Here is a 14,596-nt window from a genome sequence, read left to right as displayed (position 1 = left end):
TAATGCATACCGCCAAAATCCCACCGTCCTCTCTCCTTCTAACTGTGGATGGCAAGAAATAAGGGACAAACTGGAGTTTAGGTGGTTTGAAGGTGACCAATTACCAACTTCGGCCAGCGAAGTTTTGATTAAGGATCATTCAAACATTAATGATTCAGGTAAATACATCAACTTTCCATCATCCTTTGACAATTCATACAGTTTTTAATCTATGTTCCTTTACATTACATTACATTACATTACATATTAAACTAATCTGAAGATAAATCTCCGTACTAGAAACACTGCAGCTTCGGAATCTAGGTCCATTTTGCTGATACAACACAAGACATTAATACAACACAGAAAGACAAAGAGAGAAAGAACGAGAGAAGAACATACAACACTGAACTACGTGGCACAGAGGAGGAGACATAGTTGAAAATTGTCTCATGTTATCGCACAGGTGGCTTCAGTTAAGCTGGCGATTTAGAAAAAACTTCTGAGCCTATGTTCCTTTAAACAGACGCAAATATCCAAATTGACAACGAAGAAGATGATGAAGAACCTACCCACAACCAAGTCAGCACTAGCGAAGATTCTGATGAAGAAGATATTTCATGTTTAATGGAGTCATTCAGAAGTGGCGAAGATGTGCTGTCCAGCATTTTTGACTAAATTATAATCTTATAACGTTTTGAAAACAAATTAAAACCAAAACTAAAAGCACACACAAAAATGTTTTTTTAAAACTTATTTGTTTTGTAAAGATCTTATGCCAGGTAACAGCAAAAGGTGATTCCCCCCCCCCTCCTTATCCTTTTTCTGGTATAATTGTTATGAGGTATATATTAATGCAAAGTATAGGTATATTTTAATATACTTTTACTTTTTTAGACGTTTTGATAAAATAGATTAAAATGGGTATTTTCCCCCCTTTTACCCCTTTGCTTTGGAGTTATAAAAGACTTTTAGAGCTGATATTATTTTTTCGGTGTTCTTTATTAAACGGTCTACAAAATTCATCAAAACATTGTTTCTCTCCCATATTTCTACCCAAAAACAAAATATTTTTGGATTGTATACAGTATGCGACAGTGCGACTATTTTCGATCCTGCCGGCGACTTCTCCCCGGGACGCAAGTGGCAGGCATTACTATCTAAACATACTTCAGCCCTTATCACATATAACAATTTGACGGTTTTTTTTACAACTTTAGGTAACTTCGCCCCACTGTCCAGGTGGCAGGCATGGTTTTTCTTTCTCAAGGCAGTGCCAACTAACGTTCTAGACCGGTTTCAAGTCTTATCATGTTAGACATGTGACCTCGTTTTTTTTACAACTTTGAAAATTAACTGTAAATTAATGCACCACGGGTGCGCCTGCAGGCATCGGTTTTATGTTTTTCTAATGTAAAAACTGCCCGAAAAAAATAAATTCATCCATTATCAAATCTTTCAAAAATGAGTGACGCTGGCTCCCGGGCTATATGTTCCCATTCTTATCCTACGAAATACAACAAATACAAACTCACCTCAACCGCCTTTCCCCTAATCCTCGAAACAAGCGATCTATAGAACTAATTGGTTCAGCATGGAAATGGATCGCAGGAACCCCTGACAAACATGATTTCCAAATAATAAATGAAAAAATAAACAACATACTTTCAAATAATAATCAACAAAGAATAATTAATAATTTACTTTTAGTTAAAATAAACGAAATAAGTAACGCAACAAATGAAATAATAAGAAAATCAGAAATGGATATTAAGCATGAACTACTCTTAAATTTGAAATTTAAATTAGATATGTTAAGAGAAGAAATTATTAATATTGAGTACGCCATGCAATGGGCAAAAACTGGTGTAATAAACACCTATATTTTATCTAATTCTGAAATACAATCAATCGAACAAATTATAAATGAAGAAAATATGCCTTACAACAATGTAATAGAAGCAGTTGAATTTGCCGATGTAAAAATAGCCTCAAATAATACATTATTGTTATACATTTTAAGCCTACCTATTACTAGCAAAGAAACATAATAAAATTAAATTATAAAGAAATATTACAATGTAAAAAAGTTATGTACGGCATAACAAATCAATGTAAAACTTATGATAAACTTTCAATTTGTAAACAGAATTCTGTTATAGATATAAGTGAAGATAATTGTATAAGCCATTTACTATCAAGCGAAAAACCTTCATGCAACTACGTAAACAATCAACACGTCCCTTCCATAGAAGAAATCACACCCGGAATCATCTTACTAAATCAGTTCGATAACACTATTGAAGTCAATGAGAAAGAAATTCCACTCAACGGAACTTACGTAATTTATTTTAGTAACGCAACCATCCGAGTAGAACAGTATAAGTTCTCAGCATCTGAAAAGACGGATCATAACCCCCTGCCCGCATTACTCCAACCATCTGCCAATAAGCCACATATCGAAGAACTTTTATCACTAGAAATGATAAGAGAAATAGAAGCAAACAACACCCTATACACCAAGAAATTAGAGATAGCGAGCCAAAGAAAAACCATCTTCATGTTGTTATTATCAACGTTAGCAACCTTAGCAACGATGTTCGCCTTTTTCAAAATAATACGATCAACAGCAACATCATATTGTAAGATCTGGAAAAGAGAAGATCCACAAGATGAAATCATATGTATGCGGATGATGTGTTGTATATTTTTAGTGATTTAGGTCTAATGGATGATTGCGTTGCTCGCATAAATGAAGACTTAGCTAATATTTTAAGTTGGGCTAACTCAAATAAACTGCAACTTAATCCGACGAAAACACTTAGTATGGTATGTTCAAGACGAGAAGTTAATCTTATGGACTTTCCGAATATTGTTTTAAATGCTCAAAATATTGACTATGTTAGTAAAGTTAAGTACCTAGGGTTTCAAATTAATAACAAGTTGAGCTGTTGTGATGCAATATCCGAAAAAAACAACTAGTAAAAAGTCTAATCATGCCTTATTTCACTTTCAACTGTGCCGTTTACCCTTGTCTTGACTATGATTGTAAAAATAAACTTAATGTTGCGTTTAATGATTGCCTTCGCTTTATCCATAATATCAACAGATATGAAAGTGTTTCATTTTTACATGATTCTTTGTTAGGAGTCAACTTAAATAAATATATTTTGTATCGAAACGTTTCACTGCTACATAAAATAATTCATGGAAGATGTCCAGGGTACTTGGAGGAGATGCTCCATTTTGCTAGGTCTCGTAGAGGTCTTATATTAATTTTGCCGCGCTTTACACACACCATTGCTGAACGATCATTCTTTATTTCTGTTGTCAGGACATGGAACTCTCTTCCTTTTGATATTCAAAGAACTTCCTCACAAGCTTCCTTCAGAAAGAAGATTATCTCACATTTTTCCTCTTCTCTTTAATTGCTTTCTTTTTATTTTTATAGTTTATAAATATTGTTTACTTTTATAATTATGTAACTGTAATTTAATTAATATATTGAACTTTTTGTTGTATAGTTTATTTTTTAACTTGGTAAGCAAACTTAGATACTTCTTAAAGATTATATCTTACTGTATCATGTGATTTTTTGAAATACAAATACAAATACAAAATACAAATACAAATCATATCAGTACCAAAACCAGCTGAAAGAACGAAAACAATAGTAATTGGAATTGAAGACATCGCAAACCACCTAAGGTCATCGAACGAGGACGTTCGAATTTAAGGGTGGAGGAGTTAACTTCACATTTGCTGAAACATTTTTGTTGATTAAGCATTACCTCGAAATGGGTTCGAGATCAACGGATATTAAATGCATTGCACAAGCCACGAGTGCAATGACCAACAGCAACATACTTTTGACATACGTTGCAGTCTGGACTGTGTGAACGTGTGAAGTAAAAACAGGTGCCGTGAAATAACGCCGAGCGAAATAACGCCGAATTCCAAAATTCGGCGTTATTTCACTTTACAAAAGCGAAATAACGCCGAATTTCAACATTCGGCCTTATTGCACTTTGTCAAAGTGAAATAACGCCGAGTCCCAACTGAGAAATAAGGCCGAATGTTAGAAAAGTCAGCATAAGAGCAGACGCAAGTTAACCGGTATGTTACCCTTTTTCTTATTTTCAAAGGCATATAAGTCCCAAATTTATTTGGGCACAATGGCTCCCATACCAATTTGGGACTTATGTCCATCCCATCGAGGTATAGGTTCCAAAAAAGTTTTGGCTCTTATTTCTTATATGCCTCTTAATTATTCATTAACCTAGATAAGTTTCAAGATGTGATTAAAATGTGGCGCAGGGACATAAGACCCAAGGACATAACGCCCACTCTTTATTTTTGGGAATTACGTTCCACTTGAGTGGGACGACATTTAATTTAAGAATTATATCCCACTTGAGTGAGACATTAGCCCAACATATTTTTTATTTAACTGGGACATAAGCCCCACACTTTTCGAAATATAAAATAATAATGTAGAATAACTTTTGTTCTATTTTATTCGCGTTTTGTTTCAGATTCTTTAAATGAAAAAGAAACTTTGAATACAACCAACCTCGCATGATAAGCGCGGGTCATTTTGAAAATTATCTCGCAAATAGGGCGGTCATCACAATACAAAGATAAGAAACGAATAAATCCCACCTGTTTTAATTGGTGGAAGGCAAAGCGGAAAAAAATTTGCTTACATGAGAATATATTTAATTTTCGGAACCCAAACGCGAAGCGGAAAAAAATTTTGCCCACGGGAGAATCAATTTTGAGGTGTGAAAATAAAAATTCGCGCGAATTTTTATTTTCACACCTCAAAATTGATTCTCCCGTGGGCAAAATTTTTTTCCGCTACGCGTTTGGGTTCCGAAAATTAAATATATTCTCATGTAAGCAAATTTTTTTCCGCTTCGCGTTTGCTAAGTTATAACACAAACATTTCTTTGTTGTTTGGTATACACATAAAAACAATAATAATACCCAGGACTTAGGCGTATAAATAGTGAAGTATGTTTGTAGGCTGGGGACATGCTGTCCTGCTTTGGATACACTATTGGATAGGCGTATGTGCCAATAGGGTGGGACATAAGTGCAAAATCGAATTTTGTAACTATCCCAAATCCAGTTGGGAAATAATTTTATAATTTGTGAATTCTTCGTTAGTGAGACATAACGTCCATCTTTTATTTGTGGGTCTTATGTCCAACCTGAGTTTGACAATTAATTTGGAACTTATGTCTCACTCAATTGGGACTTAAGTCCACAAATATAAAGTGGCTGTTATGTCCATGGGCCTTATGTCCCTTTGCCAAGAATATGGCATTTCAATACCAAACTGACTACAGGTGGTTACATTGCAATTTTTCCTAAGCTCCACTTAGCAGGATTTGCCTCACCGAAAAAGTGAAATAATGCCGAATCGGCGTTATTTCACTTTGTCATTGTGAAATAAGCCCGAATGTTGAAATTCGGCCTCATTTCGCTTTTGAAAGTGAAATAACGCCGAATTTTGGAATTCGGCGTTATTTCGCTCGGCGTTATTTCACGGCACCGTAAAAACAACAGAGTCATCAAAATATAAATTGAAAGAAGGTTTCGCTTAGGCTTTATCCATTAAGTTAGTTTAGTTTAAATTTGTAACTCATAGACTTAAGATTAATATTGAAAAAATAAAATAAAATTATTTTTTTTAAGTAAAATAAGTTTAAAATAGTTTAATTTGTATATATACACAGTACGAGCTTTAGGAAAAGAGGAAGGGATGTAAACGGAGATACCGATGCACATTGGTTTTAAAGTTCTGAACATTAAAATGGGAGGGAAAAACTGAGGCGGGTAATGCTTAATGCATTCCACATTCTAGAAGTACGACTAAAGAATGAATCTCTGTATTTGACGGTACGTCCGAAGTTGGGCTCAAGTGTAAACTGATGGGTATTCCTTGAAGCATGAGTATTACGGTTGAATTGTTTCGTTTTAAAGATAGTTAGCAGCATTGTGTTTTAGAAGCATTAAATTCTACGCGGTTTCTTATTCCCCATTGGACAATGCATTCGAGATCAGAATTTAATGAGCTTATCATATTTTGCCGTTGGAGTTCCACATCCGAAGGACATGGGTGTGAATCTACAAACGAATATGAAAAGCTGAGGGTACTATCATCTGCGAAACAATTTAATGCATTAGAAGTTTCAGAGAGCAAATCATTAATGAAAATGAGAAAGAGAGTCGGAGACAAAACGGAGCCCTGGGGCACACCAGCGTTTATATTATGGGTTTCAGACTTGAATCCATCCAAAACGACTTGAATTGAACGGTTCGAAAGGTAATTTCTACTCCAACGAAGAAGAGATTCATCAATACCGAATGCAAGCATTTTCGATAAGAGAGCTTGATGCCAAACTCTATCAAATGCCTTTGAAATATCAAGCGCAACAATCTTACTTTCTCCAAAACGATGTAAAGATTTGTTCCACTGATCGGTGAGATAAACCATCAAATCACCAGTGGATCTATTGCTACGAAGCCATACTGCCGGTAATTAAGAAGCTTCCGTTCTTTAAGATATTTCTTAAGCTGGAAATTAATCAGCGTTTCCATGACCTTGGAAAGAAGGGACGTAAGTGCAATCGAACGATAGTTAGAGGGTGAAGAAGATTCGCCTTTTTTAGGGACAGGCTGGACAAATGCTGTTCTCCATCCACTCGGAAAGAGATCTCTTCAGAACTATGGGAGGGATACTATCTGGGCCAGCGGATTTGTGTATGTCAAGGTCTTTAAGAACTCTTGCCACTGCACGAGTACGAAAAAAGATAGGTCCCATAAAACTATTTACTCGCTCAAGTGAAGGGGGAGTCATGACACTTTCTGTTAACGTTGAATTGGCACGAACTGCCTGACGAGAAGGTTGGCTTTCTCAAGAGAACTAACAAAAGGAGTGTCATTGTAAACGAGCGTTGGAACCGAAGATGTTGTAGAGTTTCGAATATTTTTCACAAATGACCAAAAATTTGTACTACCTGTGGGACACTGTAGTATTTTTTGTCTTAGTTTTTGCTTATGCAAAAATTAGATTCGTCGAATATGGGCGTTGCTGGCCTTTCTAGCTTGCTTAAATCTTATCCTATTTTCCTCAGTGGGGTTGGCTTTATAACGGAACATTACCTCTTTTTCCCTGATAACCTCTTTGCAGCTCGAATCCAACCACGAATTCTCTTTCGGTTTGATTGTTGTAGCCCTATTCAGGATAAAATTTCTCATTCCGGAGCGAATTAAGTTTGTGATCATATCTGTACTGGAATCAGGGTAATCTGAAGGGTAACAATCCTTTGAATGGAGTCGGATAGAGCATCAAATTCATTAGAAGTTGAATTACTATCCAGATTTGGACTTCGATAAATAAAACATGTATGTATGATGCGCTTGTTAATTGTAAATTTGAACCACATGAAGTTAAAATTAGTGTTAATGCACTGACCGTATTGTGGTTGAAGTTGATAGGCAACATCATTTCGAATATAAATGGAGAGACCGTGGTGAGAAAAGAATAATGGCACAGTATAAATGTACACATCTCGAAAATTCGATCTAAGCCCACGAATGTTGGCATAATCGACCCTGAAATTACCTACCATTTAAATATACTTAAACTTTAAAAAACCTTATCCGACAATTACCTATATTGAATGTCTTACATAAATTCCAATTTGAGCTTCAACAAAACAAATTGTCACTAGTGTTATGCCTTAGTGACAATTTGTATCGATCCGCCCCTGGTTATTTATCAACACATACAATAATCTATCTGGAATCGAACTGATAACGATTGCGGCATTATGAGAAGAAGCTCCACTCACAATACCACAATCATTAGCTAATTCGACAGTGAGAATGATGGGGGGAAGGAAAACTCGTTATGCACATGCACTGAAGACTATTATTTAGAGGCTCGCGACTTTTTTTTTTGTGATTTGGCGATGCTACGGTTGTTGTTGTTATTGTATTTGCATTTTTTTTGGAATTATGTTATTTGGTAAGGGACAGTGAACTATTGTTTTTTTTTTTTTTTTTTTTCTTATTGCGGGAGAGGTACTGAGGTGTTTTTGTTGTTTGTTATTGCACTTTTTATGAATTTATTTTATATGCACGCCGCGAGGTTATTTTTTTTTTTTTGGTTTAATTTGTGGGTTTTATGTATTTATATTTTTGATTTAAATGGGCTATTGTTTCTTTTTTTTTTAATAATTATTTCTTGTAAACAAAAATAAAAACACAAATGACAGGAATTATGTAAGAAATAATTAAAAACACAACGAGAACACTCTTTTCCGACAAGACGAGACTTTCACACGTGTGTTGCCGATGGGAGGCAAATCGTCACTATTTAGTTCAAATATTCTCAACTCAGGATTTAAGAAGAATTTCAAATTAATAAGTTACCCACACAAATCAACTAACATGTCTATTAAATATTCTTCAACAAATTTTTTGCTCCTAATTGTATTATATCATTGAAAATGATAAAATCTCATTTACTAATGCTTCGCTGCTACACAGACCATAGAGGCTCTGAAGTCTTTCGTTACGGTAAGTATAATCAAAATAGTTGAGCTTTTATTTTTTAAAACAAGTAAATCTGCAATAAATGAATTGACTTCACATTTTTGCAGTTAATTGAAAAGGTTGTAGGGTAGAGGGCGGGGGAGGTTTCGACACCTTAACAGTTAACGAATTTTAGTTATTTAATAAAATGAAATATTTTTATCTTTTTGTTTGTATTTTAACTTTATGTCTTTTTCCTTACTGTTTTGAAGGAAATTCATAAAGTTACAACTTGTTTTTGAAAAATTATAACATAAAAACAAAAAAGTGAAATTGTCAAATCCTCCCCCACATGGGAGGCTTCGGTTGACGAAGCATAGGTTGGGAGATCAAGTCAAACAGTCAAAAAAAGAAAAGTTCAATAATGTAGAAATATATTCTAATTGTATGTAATAAAGTTTACTTACTGTAATAATACATGATTAAAAGATTATATTTTGTTGTTGTTTTTTGATTCAGGACAAAATTGTTGTTCTAATAAATAATAAAAAATTAATTTTCCGACGCTTAAATAAACTGAAAGTTAAATCATCCTTAAAAAGCAGCAAAGGTGGTATTTGACGAAGCCTCCCCAATTGTTGATGACGAACCCTCCCTTATGCACTTTTTTACTATTTTCGAACAAAAATCTATATACAGGGTGATTCAGGAGTAAAGTGCCAAAAAGCTAGAGCGTGTAGGTTAGGTCGAGATATGAAAAAAACCGTATGGGAGGGGGGGGAGGTCTATTCTCCCCCGTTTAGCCGGGGCAATTTTCTAAAAAATTGACTTAATTTGGAAAAAAAATATTAAAAACCAACGGTTTTACCTACAACAACGTGTTATACCTTTTTGTTAAGCCAAATACCTCGTCTTTCATTTGGTATTTAAAAAAAGCTGTTTTTTGAAATAGCTTTTGAAAAATTAATTTCCAAAGTCAAAATTTTGGAAAAAAAATGAAAAAAAAATGTTTGAACTAATTTTTCTCAAAATTTTATGTAATTAAGTACTAATTAAGTTTCTTAAATTCGATGTTCTCATATGTTTTTAAACAAAAACAGAAAACCAGATGCAAAAATATCTTGTCGTTTTTAAGAAATAAAAATAAAACCAACACAACTTTTTTCTAAGAAAAACCCTTTTTTTTTATTTTACGTGGTATTTAAAAAAAGCTGTTTTTTGAAATAGCTTTTGAAAAATTAATTTCCAAAGTCAAAATTTTGGAAAAAAAAAATGTTTGAACTAATTTTTCTCAAAATTTTATGTAATTAAGTACTAATTTAGTTTCTTAAATTCGATTTTCTCATATGTTTTTAAACAAAAACAGAAAACCAGATGCAAAAATATCTTGTCGTTTTTGAGAAATAAAAATAAAACCAACACAACTTTTTTCTAAGAATAACCCTTTTTTTTATTTTAAGTGGAAGGAATTGTTACATAGTATTAGATGAACATGGATTTGTCCTTTTTTCATTGATAAAGCCTGAAAGACCACTGACCTGTAATTTTTTCTTATTACGACCCCATGGGGTCGCTCGCTCGCTGCCGATAGTTTCTACCTAATAGGGCGTTAGGTCAATAAAACTGCAATTTTTCATTAATAAAAAACAAAAAATTTGGGACCCAAAGATAAATAAAAGCCCACACAGTTTGGTTAAGTAACTATTTCCAGTTTGAATTTTTACTCATCAACACGATGTACAGATACTCTTGGGAAGAATTAACGGACATACACTTCTGCTATGGTTTAGCTAATGGTCGAGATCGTGAAGTCGAAAGACTCTATGCTGAAAGATTTCCCAACAGGAGGTGTCCTAGTCGTGGGACCTTTTCCAAAACCCACCGAATACTGAGAGAGTACGGAGTGATAGAACGTCGAAGAAGCGAAAGACCACTTACCGAGGAATCAGTTGCCGCTAACGAAAGAATTTTGGATTTGGTGGATCATAATCCCTCTATTAGCACCAGGAGGGTAACTGCAGTCGAGAGCTTGGAGAGTCATTCACACTGAAACATTACACCCCTACCACCTAACTCCAGTTCAGGAACTCACCTCTAACGACAAAATATTGCGATATTCCACGTAAAATAAAAAAAAGGGGTTTTCTTAGAAAAAAGTTGTTTTGGTTTTATTTTTATTTCTCAAAAACGACAAGATATTTTTGCATCTGGTTTTCTGTTTTTGTTTAAAAACATATGAGAGCATCGAATTTAAGAAACTAAATTAGTATTTAATTACATAAAATTTTAAGAAAAATTAGTTCAAACATTTTTTTTTTCATTTTTTTTTCCAAAATTTTGACTTTGGAAATTAATTTTTCAAAAGCTATTTCAAAAAACAGCTTTTTTTAAATACCAAATGAAAGACGAGGTATTTGGCTTTACAAAAAGGTATAACACGTTGTTGTAGGTATAACCGTTGATTTTTAATATTTTTTTTCCAAATTAAGTCAATTTTTTAGAAAATTGCCCCTCCCGGCTAAACGGGGGGGGGGGGGGGGCTGTTTTTTCAGTCATTAGAGTAACCAGTAACGGTTTTTCGTTAAACGAAGGGAATAAATCTTAAGAGCGACAAAACATGCATACCTATGACGAAGCCTCCCATGTTTCGAAGCCTCCCGCTTTTACCCTACTTCCTCTATCTATCTCAAAATATAAACATTGATACAAAATTAAATGTTTGGGAGTGTTCCGAATTCCGATCCTTTATTCAAATAAAAACAGTACATATTTTATTTTGGGGAAAATATCTATTAATAAAAAACCCACATTTATTATCTCCGTTTCTGAAAAGATACACCTGAGGGACGCAACAACTCTATTATAATTTATATAAGATACATTTCAAAAAAGAATTTCAAAGGTTGACATCAGTGCTGAATTAGGTGCTGACTTCAGTTACGACATAACTTACTTACTTACTCTATTTATTTGGGTGTTACATGAAGACAGATAAGAAAACTTCAGATACAAAAATTCAACCATTTTGTTTAAATAAAAAAATTATTTTGCTTACTTTAAATAATAAATCAGTAGCAGCATTCATCGGAAATTTTTCTACAACACATAATTTTACTTGCCGAAAGATAATTTTCGTGATAAGTTCCATCTAAACTTAAGTTGGAATAGGGAGAAGGATATTGGTTTGGGTTCGGGAAAATGCCAAAAAACGTCATTTTGGCTGTTTTCGAGGTAATGTTTTAAAATGCAAAAAAAAGGTTTTTTTTATAACGGCTATATTTCAAGAACGGAAGTTAATAGAATTTTTCTGATTCGAGTTCAGAAACCCAAAAACCTCTAGAAAAGTATATTTTTGTTCTAGTGGCAAAAAAAGTTTAATTTGGTTGGCCAGCGCTGTTTCTGAGTCAAAAACCGCTACTTTCTAGTGACCAGTGACTTAAACTTTAGAATAGGTTTAGTTTCTCTTTGGCTTATTAACTGAAACTAAAGATATCTCAAGTAGTAATAGAGATATCTTGAAAATTTAAACAGTTTTAAAATATCTGTTCTTGTAATCACCGTTACAAGATTGTTTATAATAAATTACCCCACATAAAAACAGAACATCGAAAACAGCCAAAATGACATTTTATAACGGTAATATTTCAAAAACGGACACCAATCAAATTTTTCTGACTTCAGATTCACGTTCAGCACACCAAAAACCTATAGAAAAGTATGTTTTGGTTCTTATGGCAAAAAAAAAGTTCAATTTTGTTGACCAGTGTTATTGCTTACAGACGTTCACGAGTTTTTATTGCAAGAATCGTTCAATGGGTTATAGTTCAGTCAATGGGAAAAAATCCAAAAAAAGTTGTGACGTCAGCTTAGTTTGAATGCAGTTTTGAAGAGGGGTTTATCTTGAGTACAAATCTTAGTTTGCGTATTGTTTGGTCTTGTGGGGCGTCCGCCATTTTGAAAAACGCATTAGGCTTAATATCTGGAGAACGACTTGTCAGACAGAAAACTTTCAAGAACATCTTAGATTGGAAATATTTATAATTATCTTTCTCTAGTACATCATTTTCTCTAGGAATTATACTTTCAAATTGCCTTGATTTTAAATTTTTGGGAATCAGCATTAAAAAATACCTTGATATCATGTATCATATGTGTATACATATAATACCATCATCTATTTTTGCTAATTTTGAAAATCTCCATTTCGCGCTTTGACCTTGAAAATCGCAACTTGCGGACATGAGATTTTTCGAGACTTTTGAGGTATGTTATAGAATGCCAAAACTAAGGTATTGAGAGAAAAAATTTCTATTAGCATTCATTCCGAGGTTAAACCCTTATTTGACTGGATTATTAGTTTTTTCAACATTAAATCAACTTTAACATTTTACATTTTGCGTTGCGTTTTTTCCCTCAGTGTAGACTATTTAAATTAACATTGTTTCTCTTTGATTTTGAATATTTCGTATACTCGTATGTTTAAAAAAATTTTCTATGTTACTTTGATATACATATGTACATAAAGTTTGTTTTTTCTTATTTTATTTTTACTTTTCTGGCTCAGTAACTACCATATAATATTAATTTAAAATTCTCATAATTTAAAGATTTTAAAAGATTACATTTCGTTTCAGACAGGTATTTTGTCCGGGCTACCACATTTAATGAGAATGATATTCGCTTATATTTTCTCTATGTTGGGTGATTACCTTCTTCGGACAGAGAAAATGTCACGAACAAATGTAAGAAAGCTTGCAACTACATTTTGTTGCATTGTTAAAGGTTGCGTAGTGTTGGCTTTGGCTTTGTACGGCCATAATTCCATAGCGGCAATAGTTTTTTTGACTATTGCGACAATGTTTCACGGGGCGGTATCATCTGGACCTCTTGCTAGTATTGTAGACATTGCACCAAACTATGCTGGAATTGTTCTTGGAATCAGTGGAATGATTGGTGTTCTTCCAGGTTTTATTTCTCCAATCATTGTTGGAATGCTTACACTAGAAAATGTAAGTTTTTAAATTCATTATAAAATTTTTTTACTTTTTTTTTTTTGTAGCAAACTTTCGAAAGCTGGAAATATGTATTCCTTATTACTGCTGGGATGTTGATAGGATGTGGTTTACTGTATGTATTATTCGGATCATCGACCCTTCAAATCTGGAACACTCCCCAAAACTTCGAAGATGACAAAGAAAGACATCTTCTCTCGGGCGATGCTCCAACAGAAAACTCTAATATAAAACAAAAAAGTCTTGAACTACTTAATCAGAATAGTGAAAAAAGATAACACATATGGAAAATTAGATGCATTCCTTTTTATCAAGAATGATTTGCTGTAATTTTATAAATCTCGATGTCGATGAATATTTTCAGCATAAACTTTAATAAATTAGGTATAATTTTACTGTTTTATTAAAACGAAACAACAATTAAGAATTAAAAATGTAGATGAAAACGACATGTTTTGCGGATGAAATTTTAGCCATCATCTGGGCGGTTCCTACAACCTTTCAAACAGAAAAAAGTATAAAATATTTTTTTCTCAGCATGCGCGTGGTATAACCAACCAGAGGGAAATGAGAAAACGTAAACGCCTTTAAACAGTACGAATACAGATTATTATTTTTATTTATATTTCTTAAAATTTTGATGATATCTATTTGGTACTAATGTTGATTAAACTTTATTCTTCGAACATTTTTTTATTATTTCCGATATAACGAAAGCATTAATTAAAACAGTCGGATCTGGGGTCGTCTCAAAAAGTGATTTCAGGTGTTCGTCAACAACGACTGTCGCAAGAATACTGAATTCCAAAAATGGAGAATAAAAGACATTTATCTTTTAAAACATTTAAGTATACATCATTAAAAATTCATTCAATTTGCTTTAGTTAAAGTCTTTCCTTTTAATGCAAACTTTAAATTTAAAACTCCATTAAAAATATCCTAGGGATTTTTATTTATTTGAAAAATAAAACTGTCAAAAGCTATGATTTTGTCAAATTAAATAGATTTGAATTTGAAGATTTGAAGGATAAACAGTATAAAAAACATAAAAACTA

The 14,596-nt window shown here is 33.2% G+C and overlaps 1 protein-coding gene across 2 annotated transcripts in view; it reads left to right on the top strand.

Annotated features, from left to right (window-relative positions):
* Window positions 1–14,227, top strand: part of LOC129907826 (sialin) — a 62,996-nt gene extending 48,769 nt beyond the window's left edge. The window contains exons 6-8 of one of the 2 annotated variants that reach the window (XR_008771182.1): window positions 13,164–13,538; window positions 13,589–13,925; window positions 13,981–14,227. Coding sequence is in view for 1 of the 2 variants with exons in the window: in XM_055984204.1 (XP_055840179.1) it covers window positions 13,164–13,538; window positions 13,589–13,819 (606 nt within the window). In the remaining variant the exon portion in view is untranslated. Of the gene's footprint in view, window positions 1–13,163; window positions 13,539–13,588 lie in introns of both variants that reach the window. The other variant, XM_055984204.1, reaches the window with a different exon arrangement.
* Window positions 14,228–14,596: the final 369 nt, after the last annotated feature.

The sequence above is a fragment of the Episyrphus balteatus genome, chromosome 1 (genome assembly GCF_945859705.1).
Source record: "Episyrphus balteatus chromosome 1, idEpiBalt1.1, whole genome shotgun sequence".
Taxonomy (NCBI): domain Eukaryota; kingdom Metazoa; phylum Arthropoda; class Insecta; order Diptera; family Syrphidae; genus Episyrphus; species Episyrphus balteatus.
Note: the sequence above shows the minus strand (reverse complement) of the source record. Positions and strands in the feature narration are given on the sequence as shown.